This window comes from Podarcis vaucheri (genome assembly GCF_965113315.1).
Source record: "Podarcis vaucheri genome assembly, chromosome: 3".
Taxonomy (NCBI): domain Eukaryota; kingdom Metazoa; phylum Chordata; class Lepidosauria; order Squamata; family Lacertidae; genus Podarcis; species Podarcis vaucheri.
In genome coordinates this window covers 112,815,770-112,843,178 of record NC_138761.1, presented here as the reverse complement: position 1 = coordinate 112,843,178, position 27,409 = coordinate 112,815,770, and the positions used below count along the sequence as shown (strand labels likewise).

Below are 27,409 nucleotides of genomic sequence, written 5' to 3'. Positions count from 1 at the left end.
AACTAAAAAATGTAATGAGGATGAGGCAATATATTTCAGTATAGAGTGGGAGAAAGGAAACTGAAGGATTGTTTGGCTGTGTGTTTGTGTGTTTATAGCAATTGAAGAACAACTTTAATTTAGATGGCCTTATTCCAGATAGGCACAAGTACAAACATAGAATTGCATCTTTCGCATCTTGTAAATGAAAACAGGGATTTCATAAGTTACAAGTTGTGACTGTGGTTGTTGCTTGGTGTAGATTTATTTCCTTGCCACATTCTTTTCACTTTATCTTTGTTCCAGGACCACAACACATTCTTATCTCAATGACAAACAGGTCGCAAAAGATGCATGTCACAATCCGAAGTGATACTCAGAATGACAATTAAATTCCTCTCCTCTCTTGGTACCTATGCATGCATGAGTACCTGGGGGATTTCTGCATTTCCATTTGATGGCCTAGCCATTACATGGTTTTTATTTTAGAATGGATGCTTGGAAGCTTCTGATTTTGTCAGCTACGTAAAGATTCTACACCCAGCAAACTTAAAACAGAGCAGAGACATGTCTAAACAAAACATGCACTCATCTGTCGGGGGGAGGGTGTCTTAAGGTGCATTTTTATAGATATGCAGTATGCACCTAGACAGGATCTTAAAAAGTAGAGACACCACCTTGCCAACAAAGGTCCATATAGTAAAAGCTATGGTTTTCCCAGTAGTGATGTATGGAAGTGAAAGCTGGACCATAAAGAAGGCTGATTGCCGAAGAATTGGTACTTTTGAATTCTGGTGCTGGAGGAGACTCTTGAGAGTCCCATGGACTGCAAGAAGATCAAACATATCCATTCTGAAGGGAATCAGCCCTGAGTGCTCACTGGAAGGACAGATCCTGAAGCTGAGGCTCCAATACCGTGGCCACCTCATGAGAAGAGAAGACTCCCTGGAAAAGACCCTGATGTTGGGAAAGATGGAGGGCACAAGGAGAAGGGGACGACAGAGGACGAGATGGTTGGACAGTGTTCTTGAAGCTACCAGCATGAGTTTGACCAAACTGCGGGAGGCAGTGGAAGACAGGAGTGCCTGGTGTGCTCTGGTCCATGGGGTCACAAATAGTCGGACTCGACTAAATGACTAAACAACAACAAAGTATGCACCTTAAGACAATCCCCCATGCCCAATGACTGCAATTATTCTTTAGAAATATGTCAGCTTTGTTTCAAGTTCGTTTAAAGTGGGTGTAGAATTTTTATGCAGCTGACATAATGTGTTTCTAGGGTAGTCCTAGTCTATGGTGGATAGTCTTCTATATAGGATTCTAAACATACTGATTATTCCCAACCATAGTTTTGTTTTGTTTTTAAAAAAGTTGCTTGGACACTAATGTTAAGGAGCCTTGTTTCTGCCATGGGGTGACATTGCCATTTAAACTTTGATATTTCATTTTCTTTTCATTTCACTTTTAATTTGTATACTGCCTTTTTATATTACTGTGGTGTATAAGGTGCTTTACAAGCTGAGAAGCAAAAAGCAAAAACAGACAGCAGAGCTCATACATGTAAGAACAATCTGATCCAATACAAAGCAGCCACAATAACTTTAAAATAAACATCTTATATCAAATAAAACAATATTCAATAATCCGTTGGAATAAAATAGTAAGCAGTAAAATTAAATATCAGAAATTAATAATTAAACAGTTTACACTTATCAATCACAATAAACATTTGCTTCTTAAGCTTTGGCTTTTATGGGCAATCTTGCTCTAGAAATCAATACTTGGTGACCTGTTGTGGCCTAGAGGTAAACTGCTTAGGCCTTGTAGTGATTAATTAAGAAAAGGGCACAGTGGGGTTTATATAAGTTGTGTGTGCATGTGTGTGACTCACTTCAGTGTTTGGCAACTGCAGGCAGAAGATGAGCACGTACAAACAGTTTGAGTTGCAGCAGGAGGGCTTGGAAACTTTCTGCGCAGTGGGCTAGGGATCTCAAGCTGTTACAGGAAATTGCTAATTATGGTTTAAATAATCCTTCATTGTATGCTGTGATGGTCTAGGGCCACGTGGCACTAATCATTTTGCCAGGTTCTTTTCATGTCTGAAGATGCCAGCTTGGTGCCTGCTTGAAAGTGCAGCATGTTGCGTGTTGGATGCCTGGCTTTTGGTGTGGCCTTGTTTCCTACATAGTCACTGTTACTTGCTTAATTCTGCTAAACATGTTTTGGGCAACTAGTGAAAATGACTGTCTAAATGTTTGTTCTTGCTACTTGTGTGCTCTCCTTGCTCCGCCTAGTAACACGACCTAGTTATTTGCTTGACTGCATTAAGGAGAGCTACATATTATTATTTTTACCATTCTCCTTGATGTTGGGGTTGGGGTTGGGGAACATCAAGGGTTGGCGTGTTTGGGCATCTATATATTTTTTAAATAAATTTTATTTTAAATGCAAAATTACAAACATTGAATCCAAAATAAAACTATACAAACAAGAAAGAAAAACAGAACACAAAAAGCACACATCTACAAATAAAACCATATCTTCATTCTAATCTACTCATTACATACATATACACATATTGACTTCCTTCCTTTGTTCTAAGACCTCAAAAAAATTACGGTACTCTTTCTAAATTGTTGTATCTAATGTAGATTACTTCTGTCTTTATACTTTTTACACCATTTTTATTTTTCTTTAACTCTGAAAGCATCATTCATTACATACCGATATGCTTACTCCAGAACAATTTTTTTTATATACTCTTTAGCACATCCCCATTCTTTTAATAATTTCTGGTCCGGTTGTCCACTTATGAATGCTATGAGTCTTGGCAGATTTATATATTCACAAAATTTAATTTCCCATTCTTTCATTGATGGAATTTCCCCCCTTTCCAATTTTTTGCTATAAGCATCCTGGCAGCTGTTGTTGCATAAAGGAATATTTTCCTATGATTGTCAGGAATATCATTTGTGATTACACCTAAAAGGAATGCCTCCGGGTTTTTACTGAAAGATACTTTAAACATCTTTTTGATTTCTTCATATATTTCATTCCAAAATTGTTTAATAGGTCGGCATTCGTGTTTGGGCATCTATTAAGGGGCTCCTCCGACAAGAGTCCTCAGTACCTCTTCTTATGACCTATACTTCCTCTTCAGCTTGTTGACCCGCCTTGTGCACTCACCCAGGAAACAATGGTAGTGTAAAGGCAGAACAGTCAATGTCACTGCCTTTATGCTTGTGGATTTTTTTCCTGGTAGCCAAAATGGTGGTAGCAAATGATGGAAATAAAGAGAGGAGCAAGTCATGATAAGGACAGTGAGGAGGTGATGTTGGTTGGTCTGTGGAGGGTGTCTTGCTGAAGGTCTCTACTCCACTCTAGCCAGTGTGGTGTAGTGGTTAAGAGCAGTAGATTTGTAATCTGGGGAACCGGGTTCGCGTCTCCGCTTCTCCGCATGCAGCTGCTGGGTGACCTTGGGCCAGTCACACTTCTTTGAAGTCTCTCAGCCCCACTCACCTCACAGAGTGTTTGTTGTGGGGGAGGAAGGGAAAGGAGAATGTTAGCTGCTTTGAGACTCCTTCGGGTAGTAATAAAGCGGGATATCAAATCCAAACTCCTCCTCCTCCTCCTCCTCCTCCTCCTCTTCTTCTTCTTCTACTATACCTGGACCCAACTCTGCTTGATATGCTGGCTTTTAACGTGAAGGGATTTTATCTCATTTAAAGCAATATAATACTACTTTTAATATAATACTACTTTTCAGTAGTATTATAAGGGACGTGGGTGGCGCTGTGAGTTAAACCAGAGAGCCTAGGACTTGCCGATAAGAAGGTCAGTGGTTTGAATCCCCATGACGGGGTGAGCTCCTGTTTCTCGGTCCCTGTTTCCGTGCGCTGCTCTGGTACGCCAGAAGCAGCTTAGTCATGCTGGCCACATGACACAGAAGCTGTACGCCGGCTCCCTCGGCCAATAAAGCGAGATGAGCGCCGCAACCCCAGAGTCGGCCACAACTGGACCTAATGGTCAGGGGTCCCTTTACCTTTACCTAATACTACTTTAAAACAGACATAAATCTGTTGTTTGACTGGCTTAATGAACAAACCTGTTAACATGACAAAAGGTGTTGATGGGCCATTAGGGAGAGGAATTATTTAGCCTGGAGAGTGAGATGTCACCAAGGTAATAGGGTTTGTGTTTAAGGGGACAGGAAAAGGGATTTTTCAAGGGAAGGAGAAGGGACAAGAAGAGCTGAGATCCATCTTGGGAGGGGGCTGGCTGCAGGCTGCTTCTGCTTCTACCTCTTGAAATGTTGATGCCGTAAGATCTGAATTCCTTCCATTAAGGCTGAAGGTGTAAATAGGTGAATAAACCATATTTCTTAAAGCACAACAGTCTCCGCTGTGTCTTCCTTTCTCCAAAGGGACACAGACCCTGTGTGGGTGGCTGGGACCCCATGGGCTCTTGCTACTGCTCAGCAGAGAGAGGGGCCGGCACCTGACTTTTGTAACAGTATCCTGGGGACTAGTTTGTTAAAGGTGCTGAGAGTTGTGCTGGGGCAACTCACCCTGGTGGAAAGGGTATGAATAATAATAATAATAATAATAATAATAATAATAATAATAATACTGCTTTCCCCCCTCACAGAGCAACAATTCCCAGAGTTACCTGGGAAAAGGGATTGACTGCTAAGCCGCTCTGAGAATTGCATCTGTGAGGGGAATGTTCTCCTTTGTTGTGCTGATTACTAATTTGCCTGCCATATTTCATGATGGTATACCGGTATTTCTTTCCCATAATGGAAAGTCCGATGTAAAATAATAATGGCGCATCTTACGTTACAGCGCAGAATGTTGCCAATGCATATCCTGTCACTTGGAGGCTGCTGTCGAAAAAGTGATGAGCTGCCTGGCTAATGCGTCTTGGGCAAAAACTGAAAATCGTTGTGAATTCCTTAGTGACTGATAGCATAGCTCGTAAGAGAGCAAGTCCACTAAGCAGTTGGTATATGACTGACTGCTTTCCACAAACTATCTCTTTGCGATTTGTGGCGTAGGCTCTAATCCATTACAGTAAAACAGCAATTGCTTTCATTTTGTATCTCCTAAAGATTAATAGCTGAAGCCTTGCCAGTGAGTCATATGGTTACCTGTATCCTGGGTAACCCCTCTCTGTTTAGCTAGTCTAAGTCTGATTGAAAGGGGATTATGAAAGGAAATAAATTTATATAGGCTCTCTGCAAGGATGTGGGTGTGGGTGCTTTCTATTTATATTGCACACACAAAGAGAGGGTTATGCACAAACGTAAACACAAGCCATGGATTTGGGAGGGAGCAAATGCTGTTTGGACTCATTCCACATCGAAGGCAGGGCCATCCAGTTCCCGGGAGACCAGTTTAAAGGAATCCAAAGCAGAGGGGATCACAAGATGAGAGTTGGGTATGATGCATTTGGCAGTAAAAAAAAAAAAAAGAATATAGACCAAGGTAAGAAAGCTGTGCATGGCCAGGAAGGTAGGCTAGCATGTTGTATCTCTCCTTTCACTCGTTTATTCTGAAATGCACAGCCACATTGCAACAGTACTTCAGAGCAGCAATGCAAAACAACAGCATAGCCATACACAAAGAAATGCCGTGATATGTAAACATCATAGTTCTAAAAACTAATGTCAGAGCAGCATAGCAGTGAATGGAATAGCAGCAATTAGAACATTGGCTTGGGTTTCCAAATACCTGCCTATTTTTTAAAAAAACACATTTTGGAGGAGGAGGAAAATAGATTGGTGAACAACTCTGATTAGGGAATAGCATCAGGAAGGATATGAAGAAAACCCTGCCCCTTATTTCTGTCAAGCTAATTTCATTAGGTCCAGTCGTGACCGACTCTGGGGTTGCGGCGCTCATCTCGCTTTATTGGCCGAGGGAGCCGGCGTACAGCTTCCGGGTCATGTGGCTAACATGACTAAGTCGCTTCTGGCGAACCAGAGCAGCGCACGGAAACACCGTTTACCTTCCCGCCGGAGTGGTACCTATTTATCTACTTGTACTTTGACATGCTTTCGAACTGCTAGGTTGGCAGGAGCAGGGACTGAGCAACGGGAGCTCACCCCATCGTGGGGATTGGAACTGCTGACCTTCTGATCGGCAAGTCCTAGGCTCTGTGGTGTAACCCACAGCGCCACCCGCATCCCTTTTTTTTCATAAGGTACCTTGGCCATATCTATGTAGGGCTGGTGGGCTTATTATCTATCCTACTGGGGCTGCAGACAGGATAGGTATTTGGAAAACTCCACTGGCTCAAAGAGCCTTCCATCAGCGCAAAGAACACCAGTGGATGAAACCCTTTAAGTTGTGATGTATCTTTTGCAGAAAGTCTCGTTGCATTGTGGGTTTTGTAGTGAAGCTTTCTGTTTCCAGTTCCAGTGGGAGGTTTAACCAGTAGTAAACCAGGAGCAGTGAATGTGACTTGGAAAGCTTTTCATTATTTCTAAACAAGGCAATTAAAAACCTTTCATTTGGCATTAAGAGTTGGCATGTCCCACTGTGTGTCAACTTACAGCATTTGACGGTTGCTCTCTTAGATTTTGAAAGAGAGTAAATGTCTGGTACTTGGAAGAAAGGAATGCTCTGTTCCTTCCCCATTACTCTTAGCTCCGAAATGACTCTTATTATTAAGGGATATGCAATATTGGAAAATTCTTATCTAAGGGCTCATTCACACTGGAGTTGAATTTGGATTTGAAACTACCTCTGTCACACTCTCATTTTTGTGGTGGTGTCCACACAACATCTAGTGGCAGCCCTCACTTTACCCACACATAATTAATATTCTTCCCTATCTACAGATAATCAGATACGAGAAGAAAATTCAGTATAAAATCACATGGTATCTGACTATGGACATACTGAAGCACATTGAGCGGGCAGGTTGGGTTTGTGTGTTTTGATTTTGACATGTAGTGACATCTTGTTTCGAAAAAACCACAGGAAAGAATGCAGCCCGTCTTTTTCCACCAGTTGCTGCTAAAGGCACATATGCAAAACAGTTCTTTTTCACAGAACGGCTCTTGCACAAAACTACTGCATTAAAAATAGAAATTGAGATTGCAGGTACAACAGGCAGGAAAGGAAAATGCATGGAAAGGAAGCAGCAGCTTCATGCAAGTGACTCCAAATACTTTCCTGGCTTAGAGTGGTCCACACTTTATTATCATTTTTGACCACTTTTGTGCAAATCCAGAATGTCAAAAAACTTGTATTTATTAAAAAAAATAACATGTTTTGGGGTTGATTTTAAGGTGCCCATGTACAGGTAAACAAATACACCTGCACATCTGTGCAATGGACTTCAGGTTTCCTAGTTTGGAAATATTTTTTTCAAATGATATTTCCATTGCATTCCTGCATTGGATGGGATGACCCTTGGGATCTCTTCATCTCTACACTTCTATGATTCTATACTATTTTGTGCAAATCTGTAACTTGTGTGAGAAAAAAGGGATATATCACAAAGGTCAACAAATATTCACTTACAGTGATACCTCTGGTTATGAACTTAATTCATTCCGGAGGTCCGTTCTTAACCTGAAACCATTCTTAACCTGAGGTACCACTTTAGCTAATGGGACATCCTGCTGCCGCCACACCTTCGCCACACGATTTCTGTTCTCATCCTGAGGTAAAGTTCTTAACCCAAGGTACTACTTCCGGGTTAGCGGAGTCTGTAACCCAAAGTGTTTGTAACCCAAGGTGTTTGTAACCTGAGGTACCACTGTACATGCGCACAACAGCCCTCATGTTTCCAGAAATTATGGTGGGTACTAATTGAGGGGAAGGGCCTACATCCCACAGCTCAAATACATCCCATCAAGCACTTGGCACTTGGTTGGATGGGAAACTTTGAGATAGATTTATGAAGCATTAAACTGGAAGTGCTCACAAATCGTGTCCTTCCTAAAAGGGGGCACGTGTTGCGGTGAGACCTGGAGACTGACCTCCTGGTTGTGGGTGGGTCTATTGGATAGCCACAACACCCAATTGGTAGGTCCCTCGTTGCTGGGTGTAATCTGGCCAATGGGTGCAGAGTAAACGGATCCAGAGACCTATATAAACCCATGCACATGTCCCAGAGCTTCCTCTTTCGGCTCATGCATCAGAACACCCGCCCACCTCTCCCTAATTTTAGGGCATTTTGCGATTGACCTTGCTATGCCGTCATGTGTCATCTGTCGTTGGGACAGGGGCATGGCAGGAATTTTCCCACTTGGCTGATTGGCTGTTACCATTTGGTTTTCGCCTGCCGCATAGCAAACCCTCACAACTTGTAAGGTTGCAGATAGGCACTGGTTCATGTGATAGGGATGGGAGAACGGTCTCGCCATCCCTATGTGAAGGGTATTCCGTTAAAGGAATCCAGGGACTCAACATGGTTTGGTCAATCCCCGAAAGGCGGTTGTGCCGGTGCCTGAGTCCAGGGAAGCATCTGGGGAGTGAACATAGTCTGTTCCCAGGCTTTTCACTTGCCTCAGGTGTTCACCCTTGGCTGACCTATGTTGGAGCCCTGGGTCAGCGCTACCTGCAAGGGTGCAGGGAGCTAGTCGAACCAGAGGCTACGCAACCACTCACTTTTCTGTAATCAGTAAAGTTGTGGCCTAAATTCTGTCAAACACCAAAACTAAAATTTCAGTCAAATGCATCTTTATTTAAGGGGGGGGGCCTCTGGGTCTGAACATGCAAATACACACAGGGAAACAGGAATCCAGGTGCACATGAAAGCCCTAGTGTGGAAGAAAAGGCCTAAATGGTGAGCTATTAAACATGATGCTCAATTCCTTCCCTATGAGCAACAGCTATCTCTTCCAACCAGACTAAAGTCCCCTATTGGCTCTGCTGACTCTAGCATTCAGTGTATGAAAGGTTGCTTCAACCAGCTAGCAGTTGAATCCCTTAATACTAACCGTGACACTGAGAAAAATGCAAATTGAAGCTGTTTACACCCTATTCTTTATAAACACATTCAAAGCACATTCTTTCCCTCCAAAGAATTCCAGTTGATGGGAATTCCAACTCTGTGAGGGGTAGACTGCAGGGCCCGGAATTCTTTGAGGGAATAAATGTTTGCTTCAAACATTCTTTAAAGGTATTGTGTGTATGAAGCCCCAGTAGCACAAAACCCCTCTGGCGAAAAGGAACTATTGCTCAAAATTACATATACAGCAGTTAATTACCTCCTAAATTCACATTATCACAGCCTCTTTAATAGCCCCTGGCAAGACGTTTTTAAAAAGACAGTTTTTTGTAATGAAGAGGATACATAAAACTTACGGCACGTGACCATGATTGTTGTTTTTATAGAAATATAAAATACACTGAGATGTTATACATCAGTGATCATCACCAAACTACCATCGCACTATAAAATTGATATGCTTTTGGCATTTCATGGTTTATTTCATGTGTCTTTATTTTTGTTTTGTTTCGCTAAGAATTTAAAAACCTTCAGCAAAATGAAATGCTTCAATAAAGTGTTTCTGTTACTGAATGGAATGAAATCTGCAGTGATGACAACTGCCTTTGTCTTGGTTTGATAGGTCTGTTTGCCCTTCTTGGGCATGTGGTTTTGCAGGCAGGCCCCAGGCCTCCTCTGGAAACCGGCCTATTGCAGAGGGCATTCCCTGGGCGTGGGACCATCTGACCAATAGCAGCGCATGATTCCCGTGCCCAGGGCAAAGTTAAATAACTGGCCTGCTGAGCATTTTGGCCTCTTGTATGCTGCGCCGGTTGTTCCACCCACCCTCCCTCAGATTAGGGTTATTTGCGGATGGTGTTGTTGTTTAGTCATTTAGTCGTGTCCGACTCTTCGTGACCCCATGGACCAGAGCACGCCAGGCACCCCCTATCTTCCACTGCCTCCTGCAGTTTGGTCAAACTCATGCTGGTAGCTTCAAGAACACTGTCCAACCATCTCGTTTTCTGTCGTCCCCTTCTCCTTGTGCCCTCCATCTTTCCCAACATCAGGGTCTTTTTCAGAGAGTCTTCTCTTCTCATGAGGTGGCCAAAGTCTTGGAGCCTCAGCTTCAGGATCTGTCCTTCCAGTGAGCACTCAGGGCTGATTTCCTTCAGAACGGATAGGTTTGATCTTCTTGCAGTCCATGGGACTCTCAAGAGTCTCCTCCAGCACCATAATTCAAAAGCATCAATTCTTTGGCGATCAGCCTTCTTTATTGTCCAGCTCTCACTTCCGGATGGTACAACCTTGCTATGGACATTGTTGGTCACCGGATTGATGGGTCGGGCAGGAATTTTCCCCATCTGGCAAATTAGCATTGCCATTTGGGTTTTCGCATACCTCATAGCAATCATCACAACTTTGTAAGGTGGATAGGCATCAGGTAAGCCTAGTCTTGGTCAGTTGCAGCCCCTGCCCGCCCCACCATGGGTAAGGGTATCCTGTTAAAAGGATCCGGGAGGAGTAGCTCCTGTCTGATGCCCAGATGGGAGCTAGGGCCATACCACTCCTCCAGCGGGGACCGCCTAGGGGATGCCCCAATATGATGTAGGTCATAGTCCCCCCCCCACTGGTTTCACCTTTAGAAAGACTCCAAGTGGACAGGTGGAAGTGACATATACAGTTGCTTACCTCAATGCCTATGGCCAAACCTTCACATCTGTAACCAATAAAGTTGTGGCCTTATTTGATCCCAAACTAATATACCATGTATTGCCTAGTTATTTGCCCCATAGGGTACAGAGTGGTCACTGAGCCTCACCACACAACATATTGCCTGCAAAAGATACATTGCTTTTTTCCTACTGTATTAACTCTGCTGTCCTCATCCTGTTCTGATACATCTCTCGGGACGATTTCAAATGGTTTTCTGACTCTGGAGACTTACTGATTATTCTCTTGACAGTGCAAGGCTTCATGTAGCTTTCACACAAGGGGGAAAAAACAATTTCCCCCGTTAATAAGCTTTTTGAGAAGGGGCATTGTGTCTCCTCCATGGGGACATCATGTGTACTGACTCTACCTTGGTATATGTGTGCTTGCTTAGGGGAACTAGCTGAGCACTTGCAAGCCAGAAATATTTATTGCCAAACCACATGTAACCTTAGCTGCATAGTTCTTCCTGTTTCTTCCCTCCCACACACACACAACTTTACAAGGGTAAGGGCCCCTAGTTTGGTTCACGCACCTAGTATATTTGCTAGGTTTTTAACTCTCCACCCCTGATGTGGCCCCATCCTGTATCCCATTGAAAAGGACCCCTTTTTTGCGATGCAAATTGCAGGCAAGACAGGAATCTGGATTGGGACCGCTGTAGATGGGTGTGTAGCTTAAGGCCGCTTTACCAGCAACCCCATGTTAGGGTCCTGATCTGAATCAGGGCCCCACCCTGGCCATGTGTGAAATTTAAAAACCTCTGAGCTCAAGAGAAAATTATGCAGTTAAAGTTGTGTGTAGCCTGGCTGTCAGAATGCCAAGCAATATGAGCACCTGTAAGGATGGTGGCCAGATAGCAGACAGGACTGGGCTCCTGCACTTTTAGTAGTACATTTCAGCAAGGCATCGTTTGCTATACCTGCTGCAAGTGATACTTGCTGAAATTCTTTCTTCTACACATGCATTAATGGGGTTGGGAACCTGTAATCGTCTGCAACTAGCCACCATACTCGAAACCAGACAAACCACCATACTCAAAACTGTATATAATCATTTGCTTATAAGGAAAGAAATACATATACCTTAATTATTATTATTTTAAAAAACAAAAGAAAAACAACAACTGTGAAATGTCTCTGTGCCTTTAAATTACATTGGGGTACTTGCTATCAGTAGACCATTTTAGTACCTGGAGTATCTGTTTGCCAGCTCTCCTCTTCCTCCTCCTCCTCCTGCTTTCGTTTATAATTTTTATTAAATTTTCTTCTATTCCTTTTCACATACTTCAAATATCAGTGACTTCCCATCTTCTTTTTCCATGGTTCATTTTACATATCATAAATCCCTGCATATTTTACAGAAACTATACCATTCAGTAGTCCACTATTACATCCATCATAACTTAATTACACTGTTGAATTTACCTTAATGTTGCCGGTGTTTTCAGCTGTTAACAGTTATTTCCCATATAGTCAATAAACATTTTCCAATCTTCTCTAAACGTATATTCTTCTTGTTCTCTCATTCTATATGTTAAGTCTGCAAGCTGTGCATATTCTGTCAACTTAAGTTGCCATTCTTCTTTGTTTGGGACTGCGCTCGCTTTCCAATTTTGGCTTAACAAAACACGGTCCGCAATAGTGGCATACATAAGTAACCTTTTTTGACACCTGGGAATTTCAGCCTGAATTATCCCCAACGGAAAGGACTGGGGGGGGGGCATGTTGGAAAGTACTTTTAAACATTTTTTTCAATTCATTATGTATCATTTCCCAGTACTCTTTTACCCTTTTACAAGTCCACCACATTTGAAAGAACGTTCCCTCAACCTCTTTGCATCTCCAGCATTTATCTGATTCAGTCTTATACATCTTAGCAAGCCTAAGTAAAGGTAAAGGGTAAAAGGACCCCTGACCATTAGGTCCAGTCATGACCGACTCTGGGGTTGTGGCGCTCATCTTGCTTTATTGGCCGAGGCAGCCGGCGTACAGCTTCCGGGTCATGTGACCAACATGACTAAGCCGCTTCTGGTGAACCAGAGCAGCGCACGGAAATGCCGTTTACCTTCCCACCAGAGCGGTACCTATTTATCTACTTGCATTTTGACATGCTTTAGAACTGCTAGGTTGGCAGGAGCAGGGACCGAGCAACTGGGGCTCACCCCGTCACGGGGATTCGAACCTCCGACCTTCTGATAAGCAAGTCCTAGGCTCTGTGGTTTAACCCACAGCGCCACCCACGCCCCACCTTAGCAAGCCTACTCTGAGTTAAATACCAGGTGTTTGCCAGCTCTCTTCTTTGCTTGCTGCTTCTCTGCCCACCTGTTGCTGCTCAATTCAATGTGGCCATTTTGCGCACCCATGGCTACTGTCCACCTCAGTCAGAGAGAGAGCCTGTTCCTACAGCATCCTGTACGTGCTCACTGCTCTTAAGAAGGAGGCTGTACTCACCAGACTCTTCCCTCTGCCTGCCTCCATGAAAGAAAAAGAGTTTTGTGACCACCAGTTTTCTGACCAATGTGCTCCCAAACTGCCCACTTGAAAGAGAGACTCTGGCCATTGTGACCTCATGCTGATGCTTTGTATCTGAAGAAAAGTGACTGGCCATTGTGACCTCATTCTGATGATGCTTCATTGAAGGAGAGTGAAATTGCCCAGTATATCCTTTCATAGGTGCTGTCCCTTTAAAGCTGGGGAGAGACTGCCATGCCCACACTGCCAACAAATACAAGTGTTCTTGTATCCCAGACCAGACAGGGTGTTTTAAAACTCTGTTTCTTGCTCTTCCATTGTCTCAAATTTAAGTTGTCCCATTCTCAGGCAGTGTCAAGGTGTCAGTTATTGCTCTTTTGGTCCAAAAGATGCAGCAGAAAAGAAGAGGACATATCTCAAGGGTACTTGAAATATATAACCTACTTTGTGTCTTTTTTGATGTTTTTATTAAAAGAATTTCCACAAGTAACAAAAGTTTTTTAAAGTCATATTGAGTGGGGAGAATGGTCCCATCTTCTTGTTCTTTCCCCCAAGTCGTCCATGTCTAACTTCTGTCCGTCAAGAGATCTAGGCACATGTGGAGAATAATGCATTCCTTTGCCCTCTTGGTTAATGCATGCTGATAAATCTACCACACATTAACTTGCCTGACCCCTTTTTTGAACCAATTAATTATACTGTCCTTCACAAAACCCAGGAGGAGCAAGTTCCACAGTTCCACCTCTCTTCACATGGCCTCTAGGCTTTGAACATGTTTTTTGTTTCCTTTCCACCTTCTTCTTAATTTGTACGTCCTGTCATTTGTAACATCTGTCTCTGTATGAAAAAAATATATATTATCAGAATTTTCCCTCTTCAGGTGAAAGAAATTATGAAAAGGCTAATTACTAGAGTGGCGTAGAGCCTTCAGGAGGTAGGTTAGCACATTGATTTTACTGCAGCTTTAGGCAAAAGAGAGTGAGCTTAATTTTGTTTTTCATGCTTATTACTTGGAGTAGAATGTGCTAATAGCTTCCAGTGATTTCTTAACTTGAATATATGTGTGTATGTATAGCTGTTGAGGCCAAAATAGATGATGTGGAGGCCTTCTGACTGTTTTTATTTTCACTTTAACGTAGCCAGGAGAGACTCCAAATTTGATCACAGTTGAAAGGCTGAAGAGGATGCTAAATCCTTTCCACACAGGCTGTTTTCCCACTCATAATTTCTGCATATTGGGCAATTAGGACTCTCTTCTCAACTTAAGATGTATCACAACTAGCCAGTGATTCAGACTGCCTTGAAAACAGTGAGTCAGGCCTCAAAAGAATCTACCCTGAGCTGCCATTCTGGGATGAGTCGAGGACAGGGATGTAGTCTAAGATGGGCAAGCTCAAATTCCAAGATCCGAGGGTCCAGAGGCAGGTGAATACATGGAGAAAGTTTCTGAGCGGGCAAACAGAGGAACCAGAGGCAAGGACATTGTCAAAGTCAGCCAGGGGTCAATATCTGAGTCAGCAGTATCATTTGGAGGAGGCATGAAAATAGACAACCCATTGGCATTCTGACCTGCCTCTGCAGGCCATATGGCCAAGTTAAGGGGTTCCTGTGGTCTTCAAGCATCTTCGAGACATGAGTGAGACCATTTTCAAAGTTTAAAATGGGGAAAAGGCTTTTCCAAACCCTCCTCAAATACATCATAGAAATTTCTGGAACATCCACCTTTTCATGGGGGTGAATTGTCCCTCAGAATGAGGTGTTTCTATCCAACATTATTCTGTTTCCAGTATTCACTCATGAATACATTCAGTTTTGTTTAAATCTGCATCGGAATTTGCATTTAAATTGTATTTGAAATTTATTTTCTTTTGAAATGTGTTTGCCTCAAATTTATTTCCTTTCAAAATAGCACACTTGTTAACATATTTTATGCACTTTTGAACCATCAAAATGATTGGGGACTGCAAAAGCTGGTGCATAATGAGGTGCCAATCTACAGATTAGTGCAAACGAGGTCAGTTTATCCTGGAATTATAAAAGATCAGATTCTTAAAGTATGCCTACATGGAGCCACCATTTTAAAGAAAGGTCTCCACAGTGCTCTGCCCAATGGCACCTTATCATTGGCAAGTGCTTTTTGGCAAACGAAGGGTTGTATGTGAGCACTGCTCCTGGAGTAAATTTCACACTTTCTGAATTGTCACCTCCAGTTCAGACTCCCCACCCCCACCCCAATCTACCCACATTTTTATGTTGGAGCATCCTTCATGCAGTCATCTTTCTGAAAACGGATTTGCTGAAGTGATGTGAGCTTTTTTTGACAACGATAATTAGATGCTAAGTTGAATGGGGGAGGAAATTAGTGGCTGTAGCACATACATACAAAACATTTTGATTTGTTTGTCATTCTCTTCCTTAATTAGTTACTCTTCAATCATGCTTTCCTCTTTGCTGCTGACATTTTGTCTGAAGTTTTATCAAGAATGGCATATCTCCTCCCTCCCTCCCTCCCACCACCCCCTGTTTGATAAAATAAACACACTATTTTCCCATCTGAGAGCACTGAAAAATACCGAAAAGCAAAATCCATCCAGTGTGAAGCAAAAGGAAGGATTTCTTTTTCACATGTTGCAAAATTGGCATGAAACCAACTGCAGGCAAGAGCTGTTTGAACTGACTTTTATAGTTTGGGGAAACTATTTCGCCCTTCCAAACATATCTGTCCAGTTTGCACCATGGCAGGGAAAGGAGTTTTGCTTGGGTTAATATGAAATGCTTCCTGCCATTCAAATGAACAGCACCACCCTAAGTAATTGTATGATCATATAACTGAATGCAACCCCACCACCTGCACATGGTGGCGCAGCAAGGGTGTGGTGGTGCACACTGCTCTACCATTTTTTAGCATCAGACATGAAACAAAGAAGTGTTGATTTGCCAAGATCCTTATGGATCCTTACAAACATGCCTGTCTGGTGTTTGGCTTGGACATAGGAAGCTGCCCTATATCAACAAAACCATCCAACTCTCTGGTCTGGTTGACAGCAACTCTGTAGGGGCTCAGAAAGAGGTCCTATGAGAATTGAATTTAGGACCCTTGGCAGGCAAAGGATGTACAACACGGCCCTTCCCTATAGGTTAGGGTTGGCTTGCCTCATCATTTACAACCTCTTGGGACTTTGCAATACCTGGATGCCACATCTGAGTTCCTTGGAGTGACTATGCTTTGCTTCTTTAGAAATAGCATTGTTATTGACAGCCAATTCAGAACATGCATGCCAACAGATGTCTATTTGTCTTTCTGTCATCTTACAAATATGCAGCAACTTTGAGCTTTCAAACTTCTTTAGAATGTTAAAAGCACCAACAGGTCTAATCTAGGAACTTCACAATTAACATCTTTTACAGAAAGGTTGACTTGCGATTCCTTTTGAAAGGACGTCCCTCGAGGAATGAGGGAGCATCACTTTGCCATGTGTTTTTATGCCCTTGAATAATAATTTTTGAAAAGAAAAGGAAGACAAGAGAAAACTGTTGGAATTATCATATTTGTACTGCTGGAACACTTCCATTCAGAATGCAAAATATGGCCACTACCTCTAAGCTAACTAAGAAAACAAGTTGCATTTTTATTCAAAAGCGTTGACGCTTTTACCAAGCATGAGGCTGCAGATTGTTGGGCATGTAAGTAGGTCAGACATTGTGTTGAATGATTGTGCTTCATCTTTTGCCATCTGGCAACATGAATCAATGTCAGCGGGATGCAAAATAGGACTCTGCAAAGGTGACCTTGGTGACAGGATTGGGCCATGGAAAGCAGCCTGTTAAGAGGTTACCTGTATTTATAAGGACAAAAACCCCACCCCCCACCCGCTGCATGATGGATTCCTCCCAGTGAGCTGAAGCTCTCTGCAATCCTTGATCAGAAGAGGCCAAAAAACCTCTGATGCAAACAGTGTGGTCTGAGTAAAGTTCACTTCCTGCTTTCCCCAAACAATTTCAACCTCCTTAGCTGGGGGGGGGGGAGAGTGTCTGAAAGCGATCCCTGGTCCACCATAGATTCCTGGTCTCTCTCTCTCTCTCTCTCTCTCTCTCTCTCTCTCTCTCACACACACACACACACACACACACACAACCTGTGTCCCCAGGTTGTTGAATAGGCTGAGTAATTTGGCCAGTGAGAATGACTCTCCCATCCACTTCAACAGGTTACTAAGTTGGAAGGGTTATTGGGGCTATGCACCACCGAAACCTTTTCACCCCAGACCTATCCTTGTTATCAGTGGAAGCCACTTGCAGGGGACCTTGAATTTCTGAGGAGATACATGTGCACACATGTCCCATTGCTCAGTCCCTGCTCCTGCCAACCTAGCATTTCGAAAGCACGTCAAAGTGCCAGTAGATAAATAGGTACCACTCTGGCGGAAAGGTAAACAGTGTTTCTGTGTGCTGCTCTGGTTCACCAGAAGCAGCTTAGTCATGCTGGCCACATGACCCGGAAGCTGTACATCAGCTCCCTCGGCCAATAAAATGAGATGAGCACCGCAACCCCAGAGTCGGCCATGACTGGACCTAATGGTCAGGGGTCCCTTTACCTTTACATGTGTAAACCCAAGACAGGAACTTGGGGAACTAACCCTCCGAGAGGAAAGGGAAGCCCTCCTCTGGAGGAACCACAACTCTTCCTCACTCATACCCTGTGCCCACTGCGTAAAGGTGAGATTTCAGCCCATTCTCTTGATATTCTGTGAAGGAGTACACTGGAGAGTGTAGGTCAGGATATGAAAAGAGTTAAGACTGTAAAGAAGGGGTGGCCTCCAGGTATTCCTGAACTACAATTCCCATATCCTTGACCACTTGCCATGCAGGCTGTGGCTTATGGGAGTTGTAGTCCAACACCTGGAGGGCAAGATGTTTAAGTGTGGTGTGGAGTTATGGACATGTGAGAAAGAAAGACTGAAGGGGACTTGGAAGGAAAATAATGTACCCTGCTCATCTGACTGGGTTGCCCCAGAGGAAGTCTGTGGCTATTGTGCCGCAGGAAGTAAGAAGCGGGGAGTATCAAATTAATGGTAAGGACCTTTAAGTGGCAAGTGGTGATTTCTGGAAAGAGTAGTAGCCAGATTCTGAGTGCTATCAAGCCATTTTATCCCATTAGCAAGGTGGAATTCAAAGAAGACTCAGTCTAAAACATCTAACTGCAGTGGTGGAAGCCCTTAGTATCTAAAATAAGAACTTATGGGCTTTATTCAAGTACAGTCTTCAGGCCTTCAGAGATAGATTTCAGCTAAGTACTAATGGCATCTCCACCTCTGAGTCCTAGTCTCAATAATGTCTTTCACGATTACCATTCTCATTTAGAAACAACATCAGTTAAACCAGTAGGCAGGGCCAGTCCAAGACATTTTGGCATCTGAGGCAAACCACAAAGGTTTCCAGCCAGGGAAGAAGGGTTGATTGAAGATCTACATTGGGATCTGCTGCCCCTGTAGATTTTGCCAGTGATCTGGATCTTAGCAAGACAGAAGCTGACTCACTCAGTCCCATATTTTAATCATAAGCATATACACAAATCTACAGGCTGGATTGTCTGATCTTTTCACACCACTACCCAACAAGTTCATGGATACAGAAATAGCAATATTGTCTGCATATTTATGTGTACACATTCAAAGATGACTGCTGGCTGCTTTTCTCGGAGGTGCGACTGCATGCAAAGGTAGCCAGAGCTAGCTCAGTTTCTGCTTATTACTTAGAAAAAAAGGAATAATTCAAGGCAGCACACATTTTGAAAATGATTCACCAGGGTGCCTTTTGACTTGGTTAACATTTGCCAACACTATCAGGATATATCATTTTGTATTTCTGCACCACATCTTAGTTATTGTCCTGTGAGCCAACCATACACATACAGTAAAGCAACAAACAAAAATAAGATAGGATTCAGAATTGAACATAAGCAAGCCATAGCCTGACAAAGACTCTAATGTTTTACTTTTTGGTGATGGTTGGTCCTGAAAGGAACAGCTGCCGTCAGCAGTTGGACTGCTTCTGTGTTGAATGTGGCCGTGCTGGTGCAGAACGACTATTGTGGATTCATAATGAAAATCCCCGCAGTACCCAAGCTGCCTCTGTATCCCAGTTTCATTAGCACTGTTCCACAATGTGGGGTGCAGCGAGTGCTTAGGGGTTTAGGGACAAGTGAGAGGAGCAGCATTGATGTACAGACTTGAATGGTGCAAGAAACAACAAAAATAGCCTGCAAAAGCGAGATTCTAAAGCTTTCCTTCATCTTAACTCCCCAAATCTGTTGTACCAAACACTCTCCACTTTCATTAAAAGCAAAACTGGACCTCGTGTAGGCAGATGTGTTTGCTGTTTATGTGTCTGCCCTGTTCGTGTCTAATATGAGATTGGGGGGGAGTGTACTTCTAACATCAGAAGGAAACACATAGGTGTGTGGAGCTGAATCCACTCGCATTGTTCCACTCTTTTCTCTCTGCCAAGTTTCCCATGTCTCATGACATCCCACACATGTGTTTCTCATATATGCATGCATCTGAATATTCACACATTGCTCTAGCCCTGCAAGTTCCAATGCCAGAACTGAGATGGAATGGGGCAGGGAGAAACAACTGAAGTACAGTGGTACCTTGGATTAAGTACTTAATTCATTCCGGAGGTCTGTTCTTAACCTGAAACTGTTCTTAACCTGAAGCACCACTTTAGCTAATGGGGCCTCCTGCTGCTGCCGTGCTGCAGAAGCACGATTTCTGTTCTCATCCTGAAGCAAAGTTCTTAACCCGAGGTACTATTTCTGGGTTAGCGGAGTCTGTAATCTGAAGCATATGTAACCTGAAGCGTGTGTACAGGTACCACTGTAATGTATGGAGGTGATGCAGAGATAAGTTCAGCTTCCCTTAGCCACATACCCCTTTTCATGTGAAAATAAGACAAAGTTGCACTCATTCATATGCAAACAGGGCATACGATGAAGGACAAACATGGCTGCCACACATATAAGAAACATTTCAGGTGATCTTCTGAAGCGAAATGGAGGTGAACTTGGTGACATGTATAGACTTGCATGGGAAAAGAGTGTCCAGTCACCTTTTAACTTGGATTCTATCTTTTGTATTGGCTTACCTGCGAGTAAGCCCCACTGAATTAAATAGGGTTTGTCTCTGAATAGACATGGTTAAGATTGTGCTTCAATAGATTCAACAATGGACCAGAGGTTTCTGACACAAATGCAAAAGGGTATGTAGCAATGGCATAATGTAATTTAAGAGTACATGAGGTAAAGGCACATCTGGAACACTCACTTATGTCTAGAAATGGAAGAGTTAGATATTCTATATGGCAGGGATGACAAACTGTCTGGATGACTTTGGTTGGAGTCCAACTTTTTATCAACTCTAGCCAGCATGGCCAACGGCCAGTTCTGACAACATCTAGAGGACCACAGGCCACCCCTGCCCCACAGGAATTGTTTTTCCTGTCCTGTTTTCTACCTTGATAATATAAGCCTACTCTATTTTCTCTTGCTGCTGTTTAGTCATTTAGTCGTGTCCAACTCTTTGTGACCCCATGGACCAGAGCAAGCCAGGCACGCCTGTCTTCCACTGCCTCCCACAGTTTGGTCAAACTCATGTTAGTAGCTTCGAGAACACTGTCCAACCATCTCGTCCTCTGTCATCCCCTTCTCCTTGTGCCCTCCGTCTTTCCCAACATCAGGGTCTTTTCCAGGCAGTCTTCTCTTCTCATGAGGTGGCCAAAGTACTGGAGCCTCAGCTTCAGGATGTGTCCTCCCAGTGAGCACTCAGGGCTGATTTCCTTCAGACTAGATAGGTTTGATCTTCTTGCAGTCCATGGGACTCTCAAGAGTCTCCTCCGGCACCATAATTCAAAAGCATCAATTCTTCCGCGATCAGCCTTCTTTATGGTCCAGCTCTCACTTCCATACATCACTACTAAGAAAACCATACCTTTAACTATACCAACCTTTGTCGACAAGGTGATGCCTCTGCTTTTTAAGATGCTGTCTAGGTTTGTCATCACCTTTCTCCCAAGAAGCAGGCGTCTTTTAATTTCGTGACTGCTGTCACCATCTGCGGAGATCATGGCCCAACAAAGTAAAATCTCTCTCTGCCTCTATTTCTTCCCCTTCTGTTTGGCAGGAGTTGATGGGACCAGTGGCCATGATCTTAGTTTTTCTATATTTCCTCTATTAATAAGATTCAGGGGTCTCATGAAACCATTCTATCAGTGCTATTGTCCTGCAGGTGCACTCCATATTGAAAATGATAGAAGTATAATATCCTTTGTGCAATAATGTAATAATATGCATATTGTAGAAACAGTAGCATCTGTGTATAGTAAAACCAATAAAACGTGCTCATTTAAATTACCCTCTAATGTGTCTCTAAGGGAGAAAGCCAAGAATGAGTCATATAACTTTTTAGTTAATGGGAAATGGAATATGTAATTGCTTGTTTTACTTAATACTACTTTTCTGTTGCCTCAAATGCACTTGAGTTTATTTTAGAACTTACCTTCTCAGCTGAGCAAGTGCCAAATCACAAAGAATAATTTTAAATAAGTAGACAAATCAACAGCTGTGCTGTCGTAAGGGGTCCTAGCGATGCTTGATATGAAAAAAAGGTTGTGTGTGTAGGTCCCCAGGCCACCCCTCAAATAACTTCACACATAACACGTAATTTAGTTTTGGTTTTTGGGCACTATTTTGGCCACAACTTTATTAAAATACAAAATCAGTGAGTGGTTGTTTAGACATTGGTTATGACTATCTGTCCCCCCGCCTGGGACAGAACTGACATCCCAAGGTCCGATCGGTAGCCAGTAGAAGAGAAAGTCAAACTGGGGGTCATTTGAGCTAAGCGTCGGACCCACGCTGCTCACCCCAGCAGCTCCCCGAAAGCTTGCCGGCCCAGATCCTATGACAAGGATTCCCATGACAGGGATTGGGCGGCCCTGGTCCCATGACAGGGATTGGACGAAATCATGGCAAGCCCCAGGATTCCTTTAACGGAATTCCCTTCAGCGCAATGGGAGGAGCAGGCATGGCCTATCCTGACCCCTCCACCACCAGCATATTATAACCAATGCCTAACCTCAACCTTACAAGTTGTGACGAATTGCTGAGTAGTAGGCAAAAACCAAATGGCACAGCCAATCACCAAATGGCAAAATTCCTACTAGGCCCCTGCGCCAAGGCAGACGACCCCATGACAGGCAAAGCAAGGTCAACCGGAAAAGAGGGCGGGCGGGCGGGCGGGTGATCCGATGCACTCTGCAAAGAGAAAAAGAAACCAGAGTGCACCAATATTTAAAGACTATGGTCCGCACCCACCCAATTTGCAACATACAATTTGCCCCAGCAACCCGGTTATCCAATCACAGTGCCAGGCAACAACTATTAACCTGCCTGGCAACAAGAGGCCTGGCCCGGTGGCCCACACCGCAACACATGCTCTCATTTATTGGAGAACACGCTTTGTGTAATTCCTGTGTGCATGATAGGACTTCCTTTGTCACCAACCCAAGCAGCTACTTACCATAGATAGATTTAAGAGGAAGTTAGACAATTTATGGAGGATTGGTCTGTCAGTGGCTATTGGTTATCATGCGGCCAAATAGAACCTCAATGCTCACTTACTAATCTTTGTAATAAAATATTTCATCTTATTAAGATACTTTTATTGAAATTTTCAGTTTTATTTTGAGCAGCTTTGGACATGTTGTTGTGAAGAAGAAACAGCAGCTGTGTATAGATTTCAATTTCCAGCAAGAATAGGAAGGACAGCAGTCAATTTTAGACTTCCTTAATACGTACACCGTCGTACACTGTGTTTTCTGTTTAGAAGATTGTTTTTTGAAATGTCAAGGGGCAGACCTTTTAAAGTCAAGAGGCTAAAGATGGGAGTCCAAGATGATTTCTGCTTCTAAATTAGTCACGATCCCTGCAGCTCCAATTGACATAATGTCAATTTCAGGCAACAGGAATTTAAAGAAGATGCAGTAGGGTCAAGTAGCCTTTACTCATTTATTTTTCTTTTCATGGGTTGCATAACTGGATTGGCTTGACGTGTGTATATTCATTACCATAGAAATTTGTTTTTTAAAAAAAGAATAGAAAGAAGTTTATGCACAGTAAGGGCTGTGTGTGTCCTATTAGTTTTATTAGTTTATTAGATGTTATGGTTGCAAAACTATTGAGTTGGCTATTCCCAGCTCCTGCTCAATGTGCCCCCAAAGTTTGCAAAACTGGTATGACAGAGACCATGGCAATACACAGCTTACACACAATAATCAATTAGAACATGGTAGTACATGATAGAACATCACAGATACAGCTGGTGCAATGAAGCGGTCTCTAGCTTTTGTTTGTTCACATGACTTCCCGAAACCATGCCAGTCAAGGATGGAATTGGGGAAGGGCCATTGCTCAGTGGAGTAACAAATATTTTGTTTGCAAAAGGCCTCTGGCTTCAGTCCCTGGCATCTCAAAGTAGAACTGTCGATCTGCAAGGAATCCCAAAGTTGGTAAAATGTAGTCTTTTTATCAGATTTCTACCACTATTATTTCTACCCAAATAACACCGACACATAAGGAAACCAGGCATTCCTATGCACCTACTCCAGATTAATGAAGAAAATTTTGTTTCTATAGAAGGTATTCTTTCCAAGACCTGCCCGCCCTTAGTAGTCCTTGACTTTACCTGTCCAAGAGCACTGCCTCTGACTTGGCAATCAAAATGATGGATGGTTATATCTTCTACTGTGGAGATTGCCATTATCCCCGGGGCGGGGGAGGTATCTTCTTTCCTGTTGAAACTATTCTCTCTGTACTCGAAAATAGATTTGTAACTTGAAGAAAGCGCTGTCACATTTTGATGAGTTAGAATGGACAGAGCGGTTTCATTGCATGGATATGCATGCCAACCAGAGAAACGTCGAAGAGGTGGCATTAAAGATGTGTTCAATGACCTTTTTGTTGTTTGTTAAGCACAATGATGAAATATATATATATTATTATTATTATTATATCTATGTTTGTGTGTTATTAGCTGTTTTGTTTAAAATGTCATATTCTAGTTTAGAGCAATTGCCATTCTCCTAAAATTAAAACGATCCTTGGTTTTGTTTTAAAGAGCATAGAAGAACCAGAAGTAGAGGAGGAAAAACAGAAGTAGAAATGGAGTATGAGACTAGTGAAAGTGAGTGAAACATTTGCCTTTCTTCTTTAGCAAAACTAACAACTCTCATTTTGTACACATTGGTAGGAATCCTAACATAATAGCCATTGATTCATCCAATTCCTCCCCCTCACCCCCGATACGCACCTTTGCATGTTTAAATCCCTGATGTTGTTTGTTGGTTACTTGACAAAGTCTATCACTGATTATTCTGTTATTTTTTCTGTTAAGAAACTTGTGCTGTTTTGAAGTTCCACTGCCTGCAAACTTCAACGCTTCCGTTAATTCCCACCTTTACAATGAGCAATGCACAGTATAAATATATGCAATTAATGATAATTAAGAGGGCTGTGGAGGGCAGGTAGAATTGCAATCAGGAGTATTACTATTTTTTTAATGCTGTATGGCCACGAACTTTATAATTACGATTTTGTTCCCACTTCAGACAAGTACTTGAAATGGTGAAAAGGAAACTTGGAGGTCATATCAAGTTAGCATTTTTGAAGTGATTGTGTGAACTCTGAGTATCAGGCTAGGACCCGGGAGACAAAGGCTCACATCCCCACTTGACCCTGAAGGTCATTGGGTAACCTTGAGCCACTCACTGCCTCTCAACCTCACCTTCTCACAGGGTTGATGTGCAAAAGAAACTCCCCTGCAAAAGAAATGGGCTACCTGTGGATAGAATTAATAGGTAGGCTTAGAATAATTGATGAAAGTCACTTGCTAAAATATTTTGGAATCAAATAATCTGGAATAGAGCAGCCCAAGGGAACGAGAGATGTCAGAATAGAAGAGAGAAAGAAAAATCATGTATAACAGAAGCAAGGAAGTCCTGTGAAACAGGGTTTTCTGCATTTTGAAATGAGAATGAAAAATCTCCAGAATGTCTTGCTAGGAAGAGGGAACTCTCAAACCAGCACTTGAAACTGGTGTTGTTGTGTTTTGTTGCTTTGTTTTAAATAAGCCAAAAACATCACTATGCTCTGTAGTTCAGTGCCTTGAAACTGGAAAATAAGCGGCTCAGCGCAATTTAGACAATGTTGACATCAGCTGCATGCTGCTTTCCTTGCAACACCGCCCTTCCATGAAAATAGAGATTAATATTTCTACTGTATGTATCCCAAAGTAATTTGCATACTAACAAAGCATGGCACCCCCATGGTAAAGTAAGTCCTTGTTTCACGTGATTTTGAAAGCCCTCGATACCTATCCCATGACACACTGAGTAGCCATGATTTGGCCCCGACGATTATGGAATGGTTCCCTTGTGACTAGTCCTCTTTTCGTAATGTACTGCTGGAGATGCTCTGCTTGCAATTACCAGATGGAATGGCATTAAACTTGTCCTGTCAGGGCCCCACTCAGTGATAGAGCATATGTTTGCATGTAGGCATTTCCTATGTTCAGACAATGACATTTCCACTTTTGAAAGGATAGCACAGCTGGCAAAATCTCTCCCTGAGACTAAATGGTGATGTTCAATGCGAAATTACCTAATTCGGTATACAAACGTCTCCATCTCATAGCTATGCAATGAATCAAGTGCTGTTTCTCATGAACTTTTCTTTCAGAGGAAGTGTGAGATTTTCAGTGCCGGATTTATGTATAAGCTAAACAAGTTATAGCTTAGGGCCCCACTCTCTTGGGGGTCCCCCAAAAAATTAAAGGAAAAGAAACCTGGATTTACATTTCCAAAATATAGGATAAAAAACAAATAAAATAAAACCTACATACGGCAACAGTGTTTTGTGTTGTGTAGGCTCCTATTTGCTATGTGCAAATGGCTTTAAATAACTATTAGGTCAATAAATTACCATACAGCATATATTCAACACAAGAAACAGTGACAATTTGTTGTTGACAAAGGACAGCTGGCCATATAAAGGGCCCCATTACCTTCAGTAGCCTCATCAGTAGCCTTTAGGGCCTCATCAAACCTAAACCCGGCCCTGGAGATTTTGCACGCATACAGTCAACATTCAGCAGACCAGGTGCCCCAAGGCAACTTGCTTTGCAGGTTAATTGCACAGAAGCTTTTGGGACAAGTCCATGTACCAAAATGCACAGAAATGTCTATTTTAGGATGAAATACATTGAGATACAATGATAGTTAAATGTGTATGTTGGCTTAAGTACGAATTTTAATGCAGAGCTATTGTTTGTTTACAAATAGATAGATGATAGATAGATTGATAGATGATAGATAGATAGATAGATAGATAGATAAGATAGATTAACAAGGAAACTACATGGAATGCATTTTTTAAAAGAGCACATGTGAAATTGCATAGATGGATCTGCACTGCGTATCTCAAGAGCTGGTAGTGGCAGGTACCGTATTTTTCACTCTATAAGACGCACCAGACCACAAGACACACCTCGTTTTTGGAGGAGGAAAACAAGAAAAAAAATATTCTGAATCTCAGAAGCCAGAACAGCAAGAGGGATCACTGTGCAGTGAAAGCAGCAATCCCTCTTGCTGTTCTGGCTTCTGGGATAGCTGCGCAGCCTGCATTCGCTCCATAAGACGCACACACATTTCCCCTTACTTTTTAGGAGGGAAAAAGTGAGTCTTATAGAGCAAAAAATACGGTATTTGCCATCTGATGGAGGAAACTCTGGCACATCTCATATAATGTCATTAGCCCTGCACGCTAATAGGAAAGGAGAAATGAGCTGTTGATAAGAAAGCTTGCAAAGAACTATAGCTCGCTGGCAGAGCACATACCTAGGTTGCAAAAAGTCTCAGGTTCCGTCCCTGGCAACTCCAGGCAGGGTTGGGAGGGACTTCGGACTTAAAAACAGGAGAACCATTGCCTCTCCGTGTTGACAATACTGAGCTTGATGGACCAATAGTCTGACTATTGATATGATAAAGGTAAAGGTAAAGGTACCCCTGCCCGAACGGGCCAGTCTTGACAGACTCTGGGGTTTGTGCGCCCATCTCACTCAAGAGGCCGGGGGCCAGCGCTGTCCGGAGACACTTCCGGGTCACGTGGCCAGCGTGACAAGCTGCATCTGGCGAGCCAGCGCAGCACACGGAACACCATTTACCTTCCCGCTGGTAAGCGGTAC

The 27,409-nt window shown here is 42.8% G+C and overlaps 1 protein-coding gene and 1 long non-coding RNA gene across 4 annotated transcripts in view; one reads left to right on the top strand and one right to left on the bottom strand.

Annotated features, from left to right (window-relative positions):
* The window catches only part of LOC309528307, a 31,007-nt gene extending 17,493 nt beyond the window's left edge, over positions 1-13,514 (bottom strand). The window contains exon 1 of the long non-coding RNA XR_014217638.1: positions 13,092-13,514. This is a non-coding gene — a long non-coding RNA (uncharacterized lncRNA). The remainder of the gene's footprint in view (positions 1-13,091) is intronic.
* PLCB1 (phospholipase C beta 1) overlaps positions 1-27,409 on the top strand; it is a 497,312-nt gene that overhangs the window by 442,562 nt on the left and 27,341 nt on the right. The window contains exon 32 of one of the 3 annotated variants that reach the window (XM_082215462.1): positions 24,287-24,352. The exons of the other annotated variants lie outside the window; for them this stretch is intronic. Within the exon in view, the coding sequence (XP_082071588.1) occupies positions 24,287-24,328 (42 nt within the window). The 3' untranslated portion in view covers positions 24,329-24,352. The remainder of the gene's footprint in view (positions 1-24,286; positions 24,353-27,409) is intronic. 3 annotated transcript variants of the gene reach the window in all.